This window comes from Canis aureus, chromosome 13 (assembly GCF_053574225.1).
Source record: "Canis aureus isolate CA01 chromosome 13, VMU_Caureus_v.1.0, whole genome shotgun sequence".
In the NCBI taxonomy this organism is placed as follows: domain Eukaryota; kingdom Metazoa; phylum Chordata; class Mammalia; order Carnivora; family Canidae; genus Canis; species Canis aureus.
The window spans coordinates 11347866-11368862 of record NC_135623.1 but is presented as its reverse complement, the minus strand read 5'-3'; the positions used below and the strand labels follow the sequence as shown (position 1 = coordinate 11368862).

At 55.7% G+C, this 20997-nt stretch overlaps 4 protein-coding genes across 8 annotated transcripts in view; 2 read left to right on the top strand and 2 right to left on the bottom strand.

Moving 5' to 3' along the window:
- Window positions 1-663: 663 nt before the first annotated feature.
- On the top strand, window positions 664-7196 carry MANEAL (mannosidase endo-alpha like). The gene is made up of 4 exons (XM_077844697.1): window positions 664-1198; window positions 2330-2439; window positions 3292-3368; window positions 4466-7196. The coding sequence occupies exons 1-4, from the start codon at window positions 679-681 to the stop codon at window positions 5100-5102; spliced, it is 1344 nt and encodes a 447-aa protein (XP_077700823.1). The 5' UTR covers window positions 664-678; the 3' UTR covers window positions 5103-7196.
- On the bottom strand, window positions 6800-11041 carry YRDC (yrdC N6-threonylcarbamoyltransferase domain containing). Its single transcript, XM_077844698.1, has 5 exons — window positions 10659-11041; window positions 10039-10153; window positions 9762-9881; window positions 7905-8047; window positions 6800-7582 (listed from the first exon to the last, which is right to left on the bottom strand). Exons 1-5 carry the CDS (start codon window positions 11024-11026, stop codon window positions 7504-7506), a joined length of 825 nt encoding a protein of 274 aa, XP_077700824.1. The 5' UTR covers window positions 11027-11041; the 3' UTR covers window positions 6800-7503.
- Window positions 11006-12333, top strand: C13H1orf122 (chromosome 13 C1orf122 homolog). Of its 2 annotated transcripts, none has more exons than XM_077844701.1 (3): window positions 11006-11152; window positions 11383-11584; window positions 11858-12333. In XM_077844701.1, the coding sequence occupies exons 2-3, from the start codon at window positions 11537-11539 to the stop codon at window positions 11951-11953; spliced, it is 144 nt and encodes a 47-aa protein (XP_077700827.1). In that variant the 5' UTR covers window positions 11006-11152; window positions 11383-11536; the 3' UTR covers window positions 11954-12333. The 2 variants fall into 2 exon arrangements, with proteins under 2 accessions (XP_077700827.1, XP_077700825.1); XM_077844699.1 differs by lacking the exon at window positions 11006-11152 and adding an exon at window positions 11165-11285.
- Window positions 12334-12465: 132 nt separating this feature from the next.
- Window positions 12466-20997, bottom strand: part of MTF1 (metal regulatory transcription factor 1) — a 43602-nt gene continuing 35070 nt past the window's right edge. For 3 of the 4 annotated variants that reach the window (XM_077844696.1, XM_077844695.1, XM_077844693.1), the window contains exons 10-11: window positions 19752-19815; window positions 12466-18473 (exon numbers count right to left, since the gene is read on the bottom strand). In XM_077844696.1, coding sequence (XP_077700822.1) covers window positions 18046-18473; window positions 19752-19815 — 492 coding nt within the window. In that variant the 3' untranslated portion in view covers window positions 12466-18045. The remainder of the gene's footprint in view (window positions 18474-19751; window positions 19816-20997) is intronic. The other variant, XM_077844694.1, reaches the window with a different exon arrangement.

Below are 20997 nucleotides of genomic sequence, written 5' to 3'. Positions count from 1 at the left end.
TGCCTGGCATGTGGAGTGGGAGGGGGCCCAGGGACCCGGGTGGGGGGCCCCCTGAGATCAGTACAGAGGGTGCAAAGAAGTGCAAAGAAGGGGGGCCCCCAGGAGCAGTACGGAGGGTGCAAAGGGGGTCCCCGAGATCAGTAGGAGGGTGCAAAGAAGTGCAAAGAAGGGGGGCCCTGGGATCAGTAGGAGGGTGACACTGAAGTCAGCGGAGGGGGGGAGGTAAGGGGATCCTTGGACACCTTGGCGCTCGTCCCCACCCTGCCCCCTGCGGCCCCCCCACTCCCCCTGGGCTCCGGAAGGGGGGCATTCCCTCCCCTCCCCCCCGCCCCCCCGGAGCCTCTACGCCCCGGCCCCCGGCCCCCGGCCCGGAGGCGGCCAGTGCGCGGCGAGCCCTGCGGCCGCCCCAGGCCCCCGCGCCGCGGGCCCGGGAACGCGCGCCCCGCCCCCCTCCCCCCCCCCCCCCCCGCGCCGCGCGGCCTGCGCCGCCCGCACCCCGTGTGCCGAGCCCGCCCGCACTGCGGGGGAGAGGCCGGGAGCCGCCCACGCCGCGCTCTGCGCGCTCGGCGCCGCCGTCTCCCTGGGACGCGGGCGGGCGGGGCGGCGCGCGGGGCCGGGCGGGCGGCCATGGCGCGGCGCGCGGGGCGCTAGGGCCGGCGGGGGAGCGCAGGGGCCGCCATGGCCCGGCGGCGGCGCCGCGCCTGCATCGCGCTGTTCCTGGTGCTGCTGTTCGCCTTCGGCACCCTCATGGGCCTGCGCACGCTCAAGGCCCCGGACGGGCTCCCGGCGCTGGGCCCCGGCCTGGAGCTGGCGCCCTTCGAGCGGCGCCCGGAGGGGGCCCCCGCCGCGCCCCCGCCGCCGCCGCCGCCGCCCCGCACGGCCGGCCCCGCCAGCGCCCCCGGCCCGGCCCCCGCGGAGGCCGCGCCCGCCCCCGGGCCGGGCCCGCGCGTCTACTCGGACCTGCACGCCTTCTACTACTCGTGGTACGGGAGCCCGCGGCGCGAGGGCCGCTACGTGCACTGGGACCACGTCATGGTGCCGCACTGGGACCCCAAGATCTCGGCCAGCTACCCCCGCGGCCGCCACAGCCCCCCCGACGACTTGGGCTCCAGCTTCTACCCGGAGCTGGGGCCCTACAGCTCCCGGGACCCCGACGTGCTGCGGGAGCACATGACCCAGCTCCGGGAAGCCGCCATCGGTGAGTCCCTCCCGCCCCGGCCGGCCCGGCCCGGGGTCCTGGCCCCAGCCCTGCGCCTGGCGCCCTGCTCGCTCCCCTCCTCGGCTTCCAGCTTCCCACGCGGCGCCGCCCCGCCCCGCCCCCGCCCCCGCCCCGGGGGCCCGGCCTCCGCGAGGCCCGGGGGAGAAGGCGTTTGTCCCGAGCTGTCCCGAGTGGGGACAGCAGGGGGAGGAGCAAGAGCAAGTCTTCATGGTCTCTCGGCCTTCGGGCCCGGCCGGTGAGGACTGGGCGCCCTGGTCCTGCAGCCGCGGGGCCAGAGCAGCCCCGCTCCAGGCCCGGGGCAGGGCCCAGCCCTTGCTGCCTTTGCTGGCTGCAGAAAGGAAAGTTGGCCCCCGCTGCCCGGCGGACCTGCACGGGGCCGGGCTGCTGGCATGGGGGGCGGGGGGGGGGCAGGAGCTTTTCTTCAAGTTCTCTGCTGGAAAAGAAGTCCCTGGGAGCCTCTGTGTGCAGGCAGGCTCCGCGGAGGGGAGGGGGGAGGCTCACTCCTTTCCGACTGTGCCCCTGGATTCCGCTGGGTGTTAGAACACATTTCCAGGTATCTGGAGTTGGCTACTGAAGGGGGGGGGGGGGCGGCGAATGGCAGGGACAATGGTGGGAGGTGTTCACAGATGAATAGCACAGAGGCTATCTGTCCCTCCCGCCTTTACAGTCCAAAGAGGCAGATGGTTGAGACGAAGGTTATTTCCGAATGGAAGCAAAACGTGACCTGTGCTTGGCGCTCTTCTCCCTGCGGGACCTCAGCGGGGCCCCTCTTCTCTAGAGCTAGGACTGTGGCGGCCAGATGGGTGTGGCATCATCCACTCCTTTCCTTTTGTTCTACTTCTTGCGGAGGCAAGCGGAAGGCCCATCCTGCCGGCCCCCCTCGGGCTCCCTGCCGGCCCGGGGCGCTTCAGCACCGCGGGCGTGGACAGCTCCGGGACGCGGGGCTCCGATCCGACCTGCGGCGGGGAGGGCGGGCGGGGGACCCGGCAGGAGCCTCGCCCAAGGTTTCACTCAGAAACCATTTTGCAGGTGCAGATGGTTTGTGAGGAAACACAGCTCTGTTGCAGGGGTACTGTGCGTCTCTGAAGTAGCCTCTTTGTTGTGTCTCAGGCGTCCTGGTCCTGTCCTGGTACCCGCCTGGCATGGCTGATGATAACGGGGAGCCCTCAGACGACCTGGTACCCGCCATCCTCGACACCGCCCATCAGTACAACATCCAGGTGAGTCCCCAACAGCATACGTGCTCTTTGGCCCGTTCTGGAGATTTCTCCTCCTCTGCCCACAAGGTTGGCTCTCCACCTTAGCCCAGGTACGCAAATACGCAGCAGGTGTGGTGTTGGGGGTGAGGTTCTAACCAGTCGCACCTGTCACTCTTCTTTTCTTGAATTCTGGGGAGGGGGGGAGAATTGGGGAAACTAAATAGAGGAGAAATGGGAGACTGAATAAATACCACTGTGATAGAGGTTAGGTTGGAGACCCTGAGTCCAGATAGAGGGCAGGCAAGGGCCAAATGGGCCCAGAAACTGAACTCCAGCCTCGGATCCCCAGTGGGAGGCTGCGCTGGGCCTCCAGGAGTAGAGTACAGGCCACATTCAAGAGGAATGATGGAGCTGAGCTAAGCAAGTCCAGTTAATTTCCCCAAATGAACCAAATAATTCATTCCCCTCTCCTGTGGAGATGAGAAACAGCAGAGGGGAGCCCCACTGGTGTTCCTGAGCCCATCATCGACACGTTTAACAGATCAGGGCACCTTTGCCCATCAACACAGCTTCAGCACACCTCTTCCCATCATTTCAGACAGCTAATGCCAATCATGTGGGACCGGCACCTAAGCTTAAACATATTCACCACCCAGGGACATCCCAGAAGGACTCCCAGATGCCCTCCTGTGGGAAGTGGCCAGGCTTCTTGCCCATTTTTTTTTTGGCCCTGAGGGCAGTGGCTGCTTTTATCTCTGTTATGCCCACCATTGCCAGGCCTTCTCCCCAAAACCCTAGTGGAGCATGAGCCTTAATAGGTTGTGGCCCCTGGGCAGAGACTCACCTGACCAGTCCCTCCTCTGTTTGTGGCAGGTGGCCTTCCATATCCAACCCTACAAGGGCCGGGATGACATCACGCTGCATGACAACATCAAGTACATCATTGACACGTAAGGCTGCTGTGGGACCTGGATTTTGATAGGGATCAAAAAGGGGGTGGGGATAGATTTCGAGGCATAGGTCAAGAGACACCCGGGCAGAATGCCTGTGTCCCCAGCAGCTGCGTCATAGTAACAGAGCGTGAGGCTTGGAGGCCGCAACCTGGGTGTGAATGCCAGGTCTGCTGTCTCCAACCTGTCACGTGATGCCAGCCTGTTAACCTGAGTCTTGTGAGAGTTCCACGGGTTAATATATGTGAAAGGGGCTGGGACAGTGCTCTCAGCTCTCATCCGTTCATTCAAAAAATATCTGAAAAAAAAAAATATCTGAGAGCTCTCAGGTGCCCGGGCACCGTCCTAAGCCCCAGTCGTTCAGGATTGGGGAGGGCTAGCAAGTTTGCGTTCTAGGGTGTGGATGCAGTGAAGCAGTCGTTCCACGTGAAAAATCAAATAGTTGGCCCACACTGTGAGAAAGTAATAATAAAGAGTAGAGCAGGGTATTGTTAGAGCACGCCTGAGAATGGGGGCTAGACATCTCTGAGATGACCTGTGAGCTAACACCTGAAGGAAGGCTCAGCTCTGCCTGATCTGGGGCAGGCAGAAAATTCCAGACCGAGGGCTGTCGATCCAAAGGCCCATGATGGGGCAGGTTTGGCAGCAGAACAAAAGGCGAGTGTAGCTGGTGTGGGGAGACGGGGAGCTAGGAGGGATGGGGGTGGGCTGGGCCAGACCAAGTAGGAGGGGCCTTGCAGGCCTCGGTAGGGAGCCTTCGGACCCGGTTCAGGACCCGGTTCACGCCTTAGAAAGAGTGGATTATAGGGAGCCAGAAACGGGAGCCTGGAGACCGATTCGGTGGCTGCTGCGTCCCAGTGGAAGGGGGAGGTGGCGTGCTGCGGCTCGCTCGAATGAAGGCAGCTGGGAGGAGGGTGGGCGCTAGCTTCTAGCTCAGAGGCAGGAGTCGTCCAACGCGGGGACTGGCTGGATCCAGGATCACCTTGGGCATCGGGAAGGATCTGATTGGGGGCTCGTCCGGCAGCTGTGCCCGCTGCCCCCGCTGCCCCCACCCCCACCAGGCCTCGGCTCATGTTCTCCTCCCTCCCGCTCCTCAGGTATGGCTCCCACGGTGCGTTTTACCGCTATAAGAACAGCATGGGTAAGAGCCTCCCACTCTTTTATATCTACGACTCATACCTGACATCCCCGGAGGCCTGGGCCCACCTCCTGACACCCAACGGGCCCCACTCCATCCGCAACACCCCCTATGACGGGGTCTTCATCGCGCTGCTGGTGGAGGAGGGCCACACTCACGACATCCTGGCTGCCGGGTTTGACGGCATGTACACCTACTTCGCCTCCAACGGTTTCTCCTTCGGCTCCTCCCACCAGAACTGGAAAGCCGTGAAGAACTTCTGTGATGCCAACAACCTCCTGTTCATTCCCAGCGTGGGGCCTGGCTACATTGACACCAGCATCCGGCCTTGGAACAACCACAATACTCGGAACAGGGTCAACGGCAAGTACTATGAGACGGCCCTGCAGGCGGCCCTGATGGTGAGGCCCGAGATCGTCTCCATCACCTCGTTCAACGAATGGCACGAGGGCACCCAGATCGAGAAGGCCGTTCCCAAGAAGACCCCGACACGTCTGTATCTGGACTACCTGCCTCACCAGCCCAGCCTGTACCTGGAGCTGACCCGCCGCTGGGCAGAGCACTTCATCAAGGAGAAAGAGCAATGGCTGATGTGAGGAGCCAACGTCCTGGCCTCGCCGGAAGGGGTCACCGCGTGGGGCTCGGCCGAGACTGTAGGCACTCGACCGTCTCCAGGTCAGCGACAGGGCACCTCTGGGTGGGCCATCAGGCCCGGGCCCGTGTGGAACGGAGCTGGTTTCTCGGCAAGCGGGCGCTGGGATGCTCTGCAGTGACGGGAAATGAGGTGGGGTCCCAGAGGCTGGCAGGTGACTGGCCTCAGCCCAGGGCCGCTCCACATCCTGTCCTTAACACTTTAAGATAATCCCTTGGAGCTTGGACCTCAGCAGGTGGGCGCTGGGTAGCCGTCACCAGGTCACTGCTCTCGGGAGGTCAGGGCTCTGGGCTCGCGCGCGCCCTGCTCCGTCAGCCTTCTTCCCCTGGCGTCCGTCTTCTCCAAGTGACGGAACCGTTATCTGAGACTTCCAAGAGGGAAACTGAGCCCTTCCCAGTAGCCTCCTGAACACAATGATCAGGAAATAATCCTGAGCGTTCGTACATTCATTAAACACATACTAACGGAGCACCTTACTATGTGCTAGGCCCTAGGGAGAAACTTGACCTGGGAAGGTTCCTTTCTTCCAGAAGCTTACAGGATCCAGCTTTCCTTATTTGGCGTGGCCTTGTAGCTAGTACCTGAGCACAGTCTTTCCTCTTCGCAGTTTTGCCCAGTGCTGGGAGTTCAGTTCTTGTTCCTCTGAGAAAATACCTCTGTGCCCCAGAGCCCACATTTCCCCAGATGACCATTTAGCTCCAGGGAGAGGACTAGGACATCCTCCCTCCCTTTAGCTGCCTAAACTGAATGAGGCCCACTCAGTAGAGCCATTTTCAGTGCTACTGTGATTTGTATTAATTAAATATGACGTGGTATTCTCAAGTAAGCATTCCTTTTGTTCTCTTCAAGCCTTCCTCTCCCTCAAATGCTGTGACAAACTGACACGTGAGATGAGCTGGCCAGGGGCAGCACACAAAGAGTGAGTTTGCTTAAGAAATGAGAAGCGTAAGCAAGACTTTTAGAGGGGAGGCTTAACAAACCAGTGCTTATTTACAAATACACTAATATACTCGCAGGGGCCCTCGAAACAGGCCCTGGGATACCTTCTTGGCAAGATTTAGGAGCTACTTGAAAAAAAAAAAAAAAAAAAGGAGCTACTTGAAATATGTGCATTACTTTGAGGGCTCCAGCCTGAATCCTAGTTGTGGGACCAGGGTGCCAGGCAGGAGGGGAGGAAGCGGGGCCTACGGATTACCACGGGACCCCCAGCTCTAGTTAGGTAATAGGCACTGAATGCCACCGATGACAGGGCAGATCGGGGCAGGAGCACAGCACTGGACCGTGGCCTGCAGAACCTTCCAGGACGGAGAAACACTGGGGCTTCATTTCACACATACATGGTTTGGAAAATACTAAACTTATGGCAAGTTCAGAGCCAGGAACAGCAATTCTCATTCACTGCAGCTTGATCAGTTCTTTCCAAGGCTAATCTGTAGCAAGAGCCATAGAGACATTCTTACACTTTGACCCTGTAATCCTGCTCTAGGGAAATTCAAAAGAAGAAAAATAAACTATTTACAGAACATTTTCTATCAAGGAGAAATAAGGCTCAAATAGCCAAGAATCATTCTGTTTAACACTTGGTACACATGTGAATGGAGATACAGGCTTCTGAGTACATACCGGATTCAAATAAAGGTGTTGCAGGCATAACTCATTAATTTATTTTATGAATAAATAAGAAAAAAAGCCACTGGCTGGAAAGAATAGTAGAGATTTGTTTTCCAGCATTCTTTGATTTGGACTTCCCCACCCCCACACCGTTATAACTGAGCTCACTTCCCACCCGTAGTCTGAAGCGATGACTCTTTCCGCCAGGCCTTACCGCCGCCTCTCCAGTTCAGAGGAAATCGTGTCGGGCCTGCAGCTCAACAGTCTTTATCCTACTCTGGTTCCAGCTTCAGGTACCCAAACATATGCCTTTGGTCACTGGAGGCTCTTACACAGCACCAGCTGGTGCTCTGGCGGATTTGGACCTTAAAAGCCACCACCACCCCCCAGGGGGTGCTCTGACTGGACTTTGAATCTGTGCCTCAAATTATCTTTCAAAAAGTTTCCAAAAAAAAGAAACTTATTACAACAAGGCCATCCTAGGAATGTTCTCAAATATAGTCTCTAGTTAGCTTTTGGCTGATACAGGAAATTACAGATAAAGATAATAAATATGACCTCCCCCACCAGGCGTGAGAGCCTGGTCTACAGTGTTCAGAAAGAGAAGTTGCTTTTAAGAGTCAGACTAGTAACATTATAGCCCCAGTGGCCTCTGTCAATGAGACCTTGCCAGTCCCCAGTGGACAGACACATAGTGTCCAGCACCAGTCCTCCGGCCCTCCCTCTTCCTGAGGTCACGAGCAGGATCCGGATCCGTGTGAGGGGAGCAGCCCGTACTTCTGTCGGAGGATGGCTGTAGTACTTTCTAAGGCACTGAGGAAGAAACCAAGGGCAGTTAAAATCTGACTTTTCAAAGCCCTGAGCCCACCAGAGTCTGGCGATCAGCGACCTCTAAATTCTCTGGTCTTGACTATGCTCTCTTCCCCAAACCCTTGATGAATCCTTTGAATCCTCAAAAAGCCAGCAAACACCAGCAAACTTAGTCCCCTCCATCCACCACTTCTCCAAACCTGCCCACCCCGCTCCAGACAAGGCAGGAGTGCCAACCTTTATTTTGTTAAGTTTTCCTCCCCACTCCACCCCCCACGCCCCAACCTTCCTGAAATTCTATCCCCATGCCACAGCAGAGACTTACCAGCCTGGACGAATGATGCCAAACTTTCCAGGTACAGACAAGTCAACCACAGTTGAGCCCAGACGATACTCAGGGCTCTGACCATCGCCAATGGGTCCCCCGTCAATGACCAGGGATAACTGAGGCCAGAGGTCCTGGAACTCCTGAGAAGAGGAAGAGGAAGAGCATGGACACTACCCCTGGTGTCCGTAGTGATGTCATACGACACACGGTGTTCGTAGGAAGACGGAGGCTGCACACTTCTAAATCAGGAGGCATCTCCCTCTAAGCAGGGGAAGGGACCTCATTCAGTTAAGGTCAGCTGTGCCAAGGACACAGCCTGAGCACCGAGGACATGGCATCCTATGAGGTTTGGAGCCCTCCCAGGTTACTACCTCAAGTAACACCTATCTAGAGTTTAACAAAAATTCTGTTCTGCCAAGAGGAAACCACATGGGGCTCCTGTTGGAGATGTAGAAGTACAGTGACCGGAGTCCTGGGCGGGTGTCCAAAGATGTAGGCTCTACCCTGAACTTTCACCCAAATTTCTGTGTCACTGCATGCAAGTTACTTCATCCAGGACACTGTGATCCTAGATCTCACGAGAACCCTGGATAAGGATAGGGAGAGGAAGACACGGAGGACGGACTCTACCACGTGCATGGCACCAGCACTCAATCTTTGGGCTACAGGAAGGATACCCTCCCCAAAAACCGTGGACTGAATTGTTAATTGTGTGAGAGCATCGCCCACTCTCCCCAGCACCACCACTCATGGAAACCCTGCAGCGGTGGCTGGGCCTGGGCATTTGGGATGAAAGATCATAACCACCAGTTCCTGCGTTGGACAGGTCAACTGTTTGCTGACAAGCCAAGAACAGCCCCACCCCCACCCCAACCCCACTGCCTCGGGCATAACCATGGGGCCCAGGTAAAGCCTGCGGGCCCAGGACAGGATAGGATGCTGGGCTCTCACTTTCTAAGGCCCCTGAAGCTGCTCTCTAGGTCCGGACATGGAAAACCCCATCACTGTGCTATATTTTACATTCAAGTTCAGGAAGAAGAAAAATGTGTGGTGGGTGACATTTCTTTGTGTTCTCGTTTTTTTTTTTTTTTTTCCCCCCCCCAAGCTATGCGTTCAAGACTGAATTAGGATGATCCTTTCTCTGACTAGACTGGTAGCCAGGGAAGACAATGGGGTTGGGAGTCCCTGGGTCAAGCGATTTAACGTTTCAGAGCCGGAACTTTCTTTACAGCACTGTTGTCAAGACTTCTTGCCTAACTATTTTTTCAAACAGCTACCACCACAAAAGGGGGGGTGGGTGGAAAAAATTACACTTAACATGATAGTTTTTTTTTTTTTTTTTAATTATTAAAAAGACAAAAAAAAAAAAAAATTATTAAAAAGACAGTAGGGGGCAGCCTGGGTGGTTCAGCGATTTAGTGCTGCCTTCCGCCCAGGGCGTGATCCTGGAGTCCCGGGATCGAGTCCCGCATGGGGCTCCCTGCATGGAGCCTGCTTCTCCCTCTGCCTGTGTCTCTGTCTCTCTCTCTGTGTCTCTCATGAATAAATAAATAAAATCTTTTTAAAAAAAAAAGGCAGTAGGAAAAAAAAATTCTCCCTGTCACCTCTCAAACACTTTAACGAAACCTTTCCAAGTTCAATTTGGATTCCCCCACCCTGTGCCAACCGTACAGACTTCCCACCGTCGGACCAAATGGGTAGAGCCTCCTGCGAGGCACCCCAGTGAACCATCAACCCGGCTGGTTCAGAGAAAACTGTGTGTGTGTGTGTGTGTGTGTGTGTGTGTGTGTGTGTGTGTGTGTGTGTGTGGCCTGGTGATGCTTTGGCGGAGGCGGGGAGGACCGGGTGACTCACCTCGACGGTCAGAGAACTGGCCTGGGAGCTAAGGTTGGCGCTGGTGAGAGCGAGTGGTTCCCCGAACACCTGGGCCAGATCCTGGATGAAGGCGTGGTCCGGGATGCGGACGCCGACAAGCTGGGACACAAGAGCGGCGCAGAGGGTCAGGAGGGTCAGGAGAGGCGGGAAGGGGTGGGGAAACGGCTCTGGCAGGCGCGTGTGGATGCATGTGGTCGCGTGTGGACGATGGCAGGCGTGGGGGGGGGGGGATGCAAGAGCTCAAGATGCGACTCACAGGAGTGCAGGGGTTCAGGTCCCGATTGAGCTCCTGCGAGCGCTCCAACACCAGGGTCACGGGGCCCGGCAGCAGGTCTCTCAGGAGTCCCTCGGGGACGCTCACGCGGCAGTACCTGGAAAACACAGATCGGGGGATGAAGGGTCAGTGCCGGTCCTTGTCCAGGGCCGTGCGGGACCCGTCTCCGCTCTCCAGCTCCCCGGGGGGTTTGACACGGCGGGGCTCCGGGGGTCAGCGGGCTCCCACGGCGGCCGGGTCGCACGCTGCGGGGGTCCTGCGCGGCGCCGCCGAGTCCCGGGGCGTGCTCTGCATCCTCCGCCGTGCGTGCGCGTGTGCGTGCGCGTGCGCGTGTCTCAGGCCGTGGGAGCCCGCCCCGCCCCGCCCCGCCCCGCCCCGCCGCGCGCGCGGTCGCAGAAGCGCCCCGGGAGGGGCTGGAGGGGCTGGAGGAGCTGGAGGGCGCGCATCTCCGGTTCCGGGTCCCGCCCCCCCGCCCCCCCGCCCCCCCCGGGGGGAGCCCGGCCGAGCCCCTCCCGCTCCCCGCGCCTCGGTCTCCCGGGCCTGTCACCGGAAGCCCCTCCCGCGGGGCCGCCCCCAGCGGGGCCGGGTCGCGGCGGCCTCACCTGTAGACGTCGGCCACGCGGCCCAGGCAGACGGCCAGCGGCTTGGCGTGGCTGCGGCCCTTGAGGCGGTACACGGCGTCCAGCGCCGCCGAGCAGCTCGCCGCGCAGGCCAGGCCGTACAGCGTGTCGGTGGGCACGGCCACCACGGCGCCGGCGCGCAGCTCGGCCACGGCGGCCCGCAGCGCCTCGGTCCAGCCGGCGCGCTCCGGGCTTGCGGCCCGCACGGCCCCGCCCCCAGGGAGCCGCAGCAGCCGGCTCGGCGCGCGCAGGAGGCGGCCCCTCCGCGCGGAGCCCGCCGGCCCCTCGCTCAGCCCCGCGCCGGCAGCCACCGCGGCCCTCAGCGCCCCGCACCGGCGCGCCGGAGACATCCGCCCGGGCCCGCTTCCGGGAGGAAGTGACGCGCCCAGCCAGCTTCCGGCCGCGGCGGCCCGGCCCCACCCCCGCGCCGGGCCGCTTAAAGGGACCGCGACCCCCAGGAGGCTTGAAGGAGACCGGTGGGGACGGGGCGGGGCGCGGCTGTGCGGAGCCCGAGCGCGGCGCTGGGGAGGGGGGCGGCCGAGAGGGGGGCGGTGGTCGGGCCGCGCAGGCGGAGATGGAATGGGGCGCGGGCTCAGACTGGTCGCGGGGGTGAGAGCGGGCCCGTCGGGGCGGGGGGACGGGGCCCGGGCCGAGCGCGAGCGCGAGCGCGGCGCTGACCGTGCGTGTGTCGCTCTCTCCCGGGCAGGGAGGCTGCCGGCGTGGACCGCGCGAAGGCGGGGCTGGGGCTCGGCGGGAGGCCGCCCCCGCCGCCGCCCCGGGATGAGCGCGCGCAGCAGCTGCTGGACGCCGTGGAGCAGCGGCAGCGGCAGCTCCTGGACACCATCGCCGCCTGCGAGGAGATGCTGCGGCAGCTGGGCCGGCGGCGCCCGGAGCCGGCTGGCGGCGGGGTCGGCGCCCACCCGGGCCGGGCCTGGGAGGCGGGGGCCCCGCGGGGCTGGGCTGCCCGGGGGCGGGTGGTGGAAGGGCGCCCCCCGCTGCCCCCGCCGCTGCTCCCCGCCGCTGCTCCCCGCCGCTGCCCCCCCCCCCCCCCACCTCCCTTCATCTGCGCGACGGCCTGCGAAAAAGTTCAGTGCCGTCCCGGGCCCCGTGGCCTGCGTCCTGGCGGGGCCTAAGCCGAGGCCTTGCCTCCCAGCCTCACTTTTCCTTTCTGTTCCCACCAGAGCGTGTCAGCCAAGCCCGGAGCGCCTCCGCAGCCGGCCGTCTCCGCCCGCGGTGGCTTTCCAAAGGATGCAGGCGACGGAGCTGCGGAGCCCTGACCATCCCTGACGGGCGTCCTGACCTCTCTCTCTCCCTCCCGGGGCTGGCCGCTGGACTCCGGACAACCCCCTCCAATAAAGGGGCCAGTCTTCACTGGCAGCGGCTGGTACTTGGCTCTCGGCCTGGGGTGGCAGCTCTGCTGGCGGCTGGGTTCACTCCCACTTCATCCTGGCTGAAGGCAGTGCTGAGCTTTGGAATGTCGCCAGCGAACACCCAGGCTGGTTACCCGGGTTTGGGCAGACCAGCAGCGCTCTCCAGAGCGGCCTGGCCTGCTTTGGGGGATCCAAGTGGTGTTACATGTCCATTTCATGCTTTGGGGGCTCCCGGCCCCACAAAACACTTTTAGCAGAGCCTTGATTAAAAGGAAACCTGCAGACTCTCCTGGTCATGGACCTTTCCTTTCTGTCTCCTAAGACTCACCTGGGGGGGTGGGGGGGGTGCGGGGGGGGGGGTGGGTTGAAATTGTCAACCATGAGAGGGTTTGGGAAGAAATGCCACAGATACTACCAGATTTAAATAAGCATTTAATTAGGATTTCATTAGTATTTAATATTGCTTTTTCAATTCCAAAAAGTTAAATTTTTCACTTCTTAGCAGATATTTTAAAGTACAATATTAAGTTTATACAAAATGAGCAATTAAGCAAACACCATTATTTCACATTCTTCAAAAATACAAATTCATATTTACTCTTTTTTTGGGTTTGGAGGTTTCTTCCTTTGGAAGTACTGAACCTGTAACGTTTTCATATCGCTCAGTGGAAGTCCGTTGTTCCCATGTTTCACACTTAAATAAACTTGATAGGCTTTTACATAATCCAAATAAAACAATTTGAGATTTTAAAACACTGTCACCAAGACCTCCGGCCAATGACTACTAGTGTGTGTCAAAAAAAAAAAAAAAAAAAAAAAAAAAAAAAAAAAGAAGGCTGTCTGTGGGTCTTGCCTTTCCTGGCCAGATGTGAGCCAGAAATTCAGCAAAAACCTGTTTCCAGCCACCTTCCCCCAAAAGGGTCTACGAGGAGTTGACAGGGAAAGGTAACAGCCACCTTGAACTCTGACCCCCCCCTCCACCCTCACATTCTCCAAAACACAACAGTAGACTGTTGAATCAAAGGCGCCCTGGGGAGGCCTAAGGACGTGGGAGAAGGGCAAGAGAGGCCTCTGACTTGGCACCACTACGAGGATAACAAGGATATTGCAAAAAACACCCCTGGGTTTTGGTGAAAAAAAGTTTTATGAAAAATTTTCCCATAAGAAAAAGAGTAGAAACTGCATTGAGCTGAGAAAGTGACACTACATTATCACCCAATTTTTGGCCCAGCAGGAACACCACCAAAAGGGCAGTGTGTGGTTTTAAACTTTGCTTCCAGTAAAAAAAGCTTGTACTATGTACACATTGACATGAGATCCAGTTTAATTTGCATTTTTCAGTGCAGACTGAGAAGCCCTCCGGAACAGGGTAACAGTGAGAAATGCCCCAACAGTGATCATCAGCTTACCCCAAGGGCGTGAAAGGAGACACGGGACCCTCTCCCTGTCCCCCAAAAACATGCAAGAGGAAACAGGCTAAACGGACTACCAACCAGAGCTAGGCAAAATTCAGTTTTGTCGCCTCCCCCCACCCCCACCCCCAATATTAGGGAATGGACAATTTCCCATCGATGTCACAGCAGGAGGACCGTTTGCATATTGATCTGTGGAAATCTTTTCTGCTTTGGCTGAAGTGTTATTTCAAAACTTCTCTATTCTATAGTAGCCTGAGAATTGAAGATAGAATGGGGAGAGGGGGCCCCCCACCCCAGACAAAAGAGGAGTATGGGGGAAGGAAGAAAGTCGATAAAGCAGATTACTAACAGCTTTGTTTACTGGATTTAATGAAGGCTGGAGACCTTTTTGCTTAAAGAGCCAACACGGGTGGTGAGGGGAGCAGTAGGGAAATGGCTCATGCTGCCCGCTCCCCTCCTACCACCACCGTCTCCCAAACATTTCTGACTGGTGGTGGAGGAAAATGTAAACTCTGGCAATACTGTTGCAGTTCCACAAATCAATGGTTTGGGTGACTCTGGGGAAGTCTCTAATGTTAAGGACAAAGAACGTGATTACAAATACAAAAGTCTAGAAGGTGCCAGGTTTCTACCTAGGAACAACCTGTCCCTTCCTTCCAGGCATCACTTTGTAATGGTGAGGGCGGGGCAAGATGGCAAGGGACCACGAAGTGATGGGAAAGGGCCTCAACAGTCCGCAGAAGAAAACAGGACCCGCAGCAGTTCTTCAGAGAGCCTGAGGGGCGCCCTCGGGCACACAGGGAAGGCTTGCATAGATTGAGCAGTTGCTGAGAATGCATAATAGTGTTTCCCTATAGACAGCCTCACAGCACGGGGCTCTGATTGAGCAGAAAAAAACGCGGCCAGGCCAGGGCCACATGGGACAACGACCATCAAGCTACACATATTGCACCAAGGTAAGTGCTTTTCTTTTCACACCTCAATTTAACTTTTTATTCTGAGCAAAAATAAAACTTTGTGGAAAGTATATATATGTATATATATATATATATATATATATATATACATATATATATATATATATATACACACACACAAAAGAAATTGCAGCAATTGGGTTAAAGATAAAATAACCTAAAGTGCTTTTTTATTTTATTATTTCTTTAATATACCAATATGAGGTTCTGCAAACTCATCCCTCTGGACACATTCAGCGTTATACAAAGTCTCTCAGGAAAACCCACCCACCCTCCATGATCCCCCATCAGTCCACTCACTGCCTTGACCCTGAAGGTAAAACTCCAATCAACTGACTTTCCCAGAGGTGGTGGAGAGAAGTCCCTGGCTTCTACCCAGAAAGGTCTTCACACCTTAAGGCCCCTCCTGGGCTTTGTACCATGATCTCCTTCTAAGGGGAAAGGGGTGGAATTTAATAAAGGACACCAACACCTGTCACCAAACTGGTGATGCCCCCACGAGGCTGGCCAGACCCCCCCCCCCCCAGGAGAGGCAGGGCCATCCTACCTCCATGTCTCACCTGCCTGCTGGGAAGGGCCCAAATCGCTAAGGCAGTTGGAGGGTGCCAGCCCGTGCCCTACCCCTCCTGAGTCTGTGAACTCCAGTCCCTGGTGCTGACTACACCATGTAGAGGGGCGGTGTGGAACTGGAGATGCCAGTGGGAGCTGGAAGTAGACATCTACCGGGTGGAAATGGCTAAGGTTACCGTGGGAAGAAAAAAGGCTTGGTTTCACCTTGCCCGAAGTCTGCAGCCCTTCCCTAACCTCACCACAGGTTCGTTCCTGGGCTTGGGAAAGCGCTCTCTGGGACGGCTCATTCCACTTTAGCCAGTGGCCCGCTCTTCCCTAACGTCCCTGGCACCAGTGGCCAGGCTTTGCAGGAGCTGATGGGAGGGAAAGAGCACCGGAAGAGGAAGGAAAGACTGCCTGCCCTGTGGAAAAAAACCTGCTCTTCACAACCACTCGCTAGCATTTTAAGCACATTCCTGATTTTTCAAAAGCTAATTGGCCCTGATAGTCCCCCTTATAATTTTGAGTCACCCTCAAGAGGCAGATACTTCAACTAGAAAAACCTGTCAGCCTAAATACTGTTTTAAGAGGCTTCTTCATCACCGCCAATCTTTGGAGAGCACAAAAGCCACTGACCTAGCAAGGCCCAGCAGGAGCACAGCCCTGGCTAACCGGAAAGAAGCGATAATGAAACCACCGCCAAGTCCAATGGCCCTGGGCTTCTGTTCCCACCTCGGCTCCCAGGAAACTGAGTCCCAGGTACCCCTAGGATGGGTATGTGGGGAGGTCATTCACACCCTCCGCTACGAGCTACCTCTGGGACTCCAGCGCGTTGCTCTGCCCTTTCAAATTAATTTAGAAATTAAGCGAGGTTCCTGCCTCAGAGCTTCCCATGGGTGCAAGACCCAGAGACAGCCAAGGACAGCCCACGCTCAGCAACTGGTTGTGCAGGAAGACTAAGCCACCGGGGTAACAGAAGTTTCCTCCCGCCTTATCGACTTCTGCTGTGGTCAGGTGGGCACCAAAAGCCACCAGCCTTTCGGGGAGGGGAGTGCAGGAGGTCTAAAAAGAAAGGGACTCTCCTGACTAGACTCCCAGAAGGAGAAGCTCCCACCAGCTGCCTGCGGGGAAAACCCTTTTCTCCTCGTGGCAGGCACAACGTTTACTACCTCTGCCCTCTGGTCCAACTCTGTCCCTGAAATTCTGTCCAAGGCAGGGCCTCTGGCTCCCAGATAAATGATCAGCTCTGGATATGGTCTTGGCTGACCCTGAGTGATAGCTCAGAGAACAGAAGAGTGACACATGCAGATCTCTCTACATTAGGGAATGGAAAAAGAAGGCAAAATTATGGCTGCTTTCTGCCTGACCCTGCTGACTCAGAAGAGCAGTCCTGTCTGTGGACCCCTGTTCCTCGCTCAAGGCAGGGAAGGAAGGGGTTCTTGGAGGCAGAGGCCTAGTCTACACCCTGGGCCAGGCCTCAGGCCTCATTTCTGGGCTCCGTGAGCCTGCTGAGCACTCATGACTATGTTAATATAGCCGGTTGAGAGAAACTTTTCATTTTAGTGTGAACTGTATTTTAGGTTTTATTTTAAAGAGGCAATGACTTGGAGCCAAAGGCAGACAGATGGATATCATTCTACACACAAATTAAAAAAAAAAAAATTTCCTATAACACAACTTAATGAAACATTCCAAATGAGATAACTTATTGCAACATTTCAGGCTTTTTGGTGGAAGGGGGATTTTTTTTGTTTTGTTTTGTTTTACCCTGAGTAGAAGATCATCGTTTTTATGGTTTTTGTTTTTTGTGTTTTTTTTTTGTTTTTGTTTTTGTTTTTGTTTAGAAATCACATGACTAAGCTGAGCTGAGCAAGTCACATCCTTCTTTGCACTGTACTAGACTGTATGCAAAATCCAGAGGGGTGGGAGGCAGGGATGGGAGGGGCAACCAAAAGCCTGGCTGGAACCTGGAACCTGGACACCTGGCCTGCCAATTACATGCCGCCTTAGAAAGAAAACAACAACAAAAAAACCCGAAAAACAAACAAACAAAAAACTCCCTTAAAGCTGCACCTTCTCCTGATAAGCAAAATGCAGCTCTTCTGCTCTGAAGAAGAAAATACCATTAAAGGCAGGCAGACCACCACCCAGCAACTGGCCATAAGCCACATGTCCACTCTAGGACAACACAGGGACATTCCCCCAAAAAATTCACTGCAATCTGCCGGCCCTGGCCACCAACCGAAAGAGACAGGAAGAACTTAGGAAGGCAAAGACTGTGATAATGTTGCTAGAGCCTGCTCTGCACACGCGTGGATCAACAGCAGTCAACAGCTCGCCTAGGGCCCCCCACGCCCCCCCCAGAACCTGATCGTCCACACAGCCTCAGGCCAGGCTTTCAGCTACCCACTGTGCTGCAGCTGGCTGCAGGATGACACCTGCCAGAGTCCCAGAGTCCCCCTGAGCTCCACCGACAGCAAGAGCAAACAACAAAACCACCTCACCCAATCCCTGTCCAGCTCACAGCTGTCTGGCCTGCCTTTGCCACAGCCCCCTCTGGTGGAGTGAGGGTCTGGCCTCCCGTGCCCGCTTCCGCCTCAGCCTTAGACTCAAAAGTCGCACAGGGCAGAGGGACAGCCGACCCACTGAGCTCTGCTGCCCAAACCACGAAGACCCCAGTGCAAGTGATGGGCAGCATCAGACTGATGGAATCCACACCCTTTCGTTTCGAATGTTTATGCATACGAGTAACCTTAATTTCCAAGTTCACATGACAATAAGCAAAAGTGACATACAGTGCAGCCAAACAGTTCATTTATAACTTAGCTTTTTTTGTTTTGTTTTTTTTTTTGTTGGTTTTTTTTTTTTTCTCCAAAGATCAGTTCCTTAAAATGGATGCTCCTGGGATATGACTAAAGAAAATACGTCTGAAAGGTGAGGATTTCAAACAGTAGATTTCTTCATCCTTCGAATTGCTGACCCCCCTTGATGGCAGGCACCACACTTTCTGCTTCCCGCTCGGCCTCCTCTGCTGGAGGTGAGCGCAGGCGGCCCCCTTTCACTTAGAGAAGCTGGTCAGGCCCATCTCCTCCTCCCCCTGCAGTAGTGCTTCAATGGGAATCAGATTGGACGGGGTGTCCAGGCTCTGGAGGGACAAAAACTCTGACACATCCATGGCACTTAACGTTTCTGTCTGAGGGTCTGAAGGAGTCTCTGCTCGTCTGCTTTGCTCACAGGAAGAGGGTACAGCAGAGGAGGACGACAGGGGGCCAGGGGGCGAGGAAAAAGTCTGCGGTGGTAGCTTCAGGCTGGACCCGTCAGGAGGCTGGGGGCCCGGCTCTGCAGGGGGTGGGGAAGAACAGCCCTTCCTCCTGCCTGCTGCCCGCTCCTTGGCAGAGTCCCGGCACGCGCACTGACACTGACACGCCTCCTCTTGTTTGATGATGATCACAGGAACACTGAGGCCAATCTGCTGTACAGAGCTCCCTGCGAGAGAGGCAAGAGACACTGCTCCTCAAGTAGCCGCAGGCAGGGGCGTGAGGGATGGGGGTACAGACTAGGGGAGTGCCGAGTGCCTCGGAGGCAGGAATGGTGGCAAGGAAGGATGCCATGCTCCAGGCTTTGTGTTGCCTGACACTCCCCATCCCCTCCACGCCAAAGTCCCTTGTCCTTAGAGAGCCAGGCACACCATCTAGATGACCCTGTATTTCCAGCTTCGTTTCCAGCCTTTCTGCCCTGTCCCCTCCATGCCAGCCACAGCATATGTGTCCCTTTCCCTGACATGTGTTCTTCATACCTCTGGGCCTATGAGCTCTTGCTTCTGCCTAAACTCCCCAGACAGGGCTGTTTCTCCGGAGAACTTCCTCTTCTTTTCTCTGAAGACCCAGCTCATCCCCTCCTCTCCTGATGCTGCTTCCAGCAGGCTAACACCTAGGGCTGCCCATGGGCCCATGAGCTTCCCAACCATATGCATGGAGCTACTGCCTCCCTTCGCACCTCTCTCCACACAGGGTAGGACTTGGGGCTTGTGTCTCGCCTGCCTGAGACCAAGCTCCTCCAGAGCCTCATGCTCCCATCCCCAGGCTCAGACACATGGTTGGTGGGGGGAATCCCCCTGTACACGGTCAGCCTTGCGCTCATGCACATTCTCCTGCTCTTCTGTGAGTGTGTGTGTGCTCTGCATAGTCCCACTGTGAAATCAGACAGGCTTTGTGTGTCTCAAAAAAAAAGCTAGAGACCAGAGAACAGGAGAACAGAAGAACAGAGTGGGAATCAGGAGACCTGAGAACTAGTGCTTTGTCTCTGCCACAAACTCACTGACAATTTTGGACGAGTCATTTAAGTCTTCAGGGCCCCATTTCTTAATCTATAAAATAGTTTGGAAAAAAAAAAAAAAAGGCACATTTCACTCTATGAGTCTCTGACCCACATGCTATTTCTTCATTACTGTAGTTAGAAAAGAGTCCAAAGAATTAACAGCTGCTCTCTTTGGCATTAACTGCGAGTCAAACTTTCTTCTGGTTACATTTAAAAGCTATATCTGAGAAGAAAAGAACCATTGCTCCTTAAGGAATGTTAAATATAGCATTTATGCCGTAGATACGCTAACTTCCAATAGTTGTGAAGATGTGAAATACTCTAATAAATAAACAATACAATCTGACAAATTAGAGTTTTTTAAATCTGGGGCAAAGCAACCATTAACTGTGCCCTAAGGGGCCCAGAGAGTTCACTTTCTTTGAAGGCTAACACACAATTACATACCTGTGCTACTGGCTACTGGTACTGCAGTGGTAAAGAACACCTTCTCAACTTTAGATGCTTGCTGCTGGGGGAAAAAAAGAGGAATCACAATTTATAGCCACTCAAGTATGGCAGATCTCCAAAGACCTGAAGCCTGCCCGATTGTACTAGTCAAGAGGACAGAAAACCCTCAGTGTTCAAGGATTTTTGCACTGAGTGATGTTTTGTTTGTGCTCTGACATGAGGTCACTGCACTGTTTGACATTCAGTGCTGACGATGCAGCCAGTTTTGTCTCCTACTACTTGGCTGTCTCCCAGCTGCCCATTCCGGTAGGTTCTGACTGCTCAAAGGCTCCACCAAGGTTGCCTTGCTCAAGCTGTGGTCTTCTCCCAGGGATCCCCAGGGCTAGCTTCCCTAAAAGCCCTCCAGTGCTGCCACACCCCAATACTTCCACAAGGCTGGAAAGTTTTTCGGTCTCTTCAAGGATCCAGTGGCACACTAAGGACTGGCTAAGACTTCCTCTCACTGGCACAAGAGTCCCGTGAAGGCCCCAAGCGGTGTGCTTTAAGCCACACAGGGTAGTAGCTCCAGGGTGGGCCCTGGACTCAAGTCCACACCCTGCCACCTCTTAGTTGTAAAGGCCAGGCAAATGATTTGACTTCTTCAGAGTTTTAGTGTCCTCATTGGTAAAACGGGGATGATAACCAAAGGACCTCCTAGAGGGCCCCTGTGAGGGTGGATGAGAGGATGCCTGTAGAACCTGCGGCATGCGGTGAGCCTCTTGCCCTATTTATGTTATTATGAGGTGGACCGTAGCGTCAGGCCCAGAGATCATCCTTTTTCACTGTGGTAACACCTCCTGTTACACTGGCTACAGAATTTCTGCTTTCTTCAAGTATTTTCTTAAAAAGGCTTTGTCTTTTATCCCTTTAAGAGGGAGAAAAGTCATCTCTAGGCTGAGTGTAGAAAGAATATGAAAGCTTCTGGCTAAGTTACAGGAGCTGACACGACAAAATAATGGTGGAGAAATGAGACCCCTATTTAAATACACAAAATGAATTATATGGAAAAGGAAAGACACCTGCTCCATGCAGCTCCCCAGGGCAGGTCCAAGAAACAATTATTAAAATGACACAGAGCAGATTGGAGTAGAACACCAAAAAGGCCTTTCCAGTGACTCTATCTAAACATGAAACCAGGTGGCCTCCAGAGGTGGCTGGCACCTGATCTATGGAACCTAAATGCTTTATTTAGCCCTAAACTACT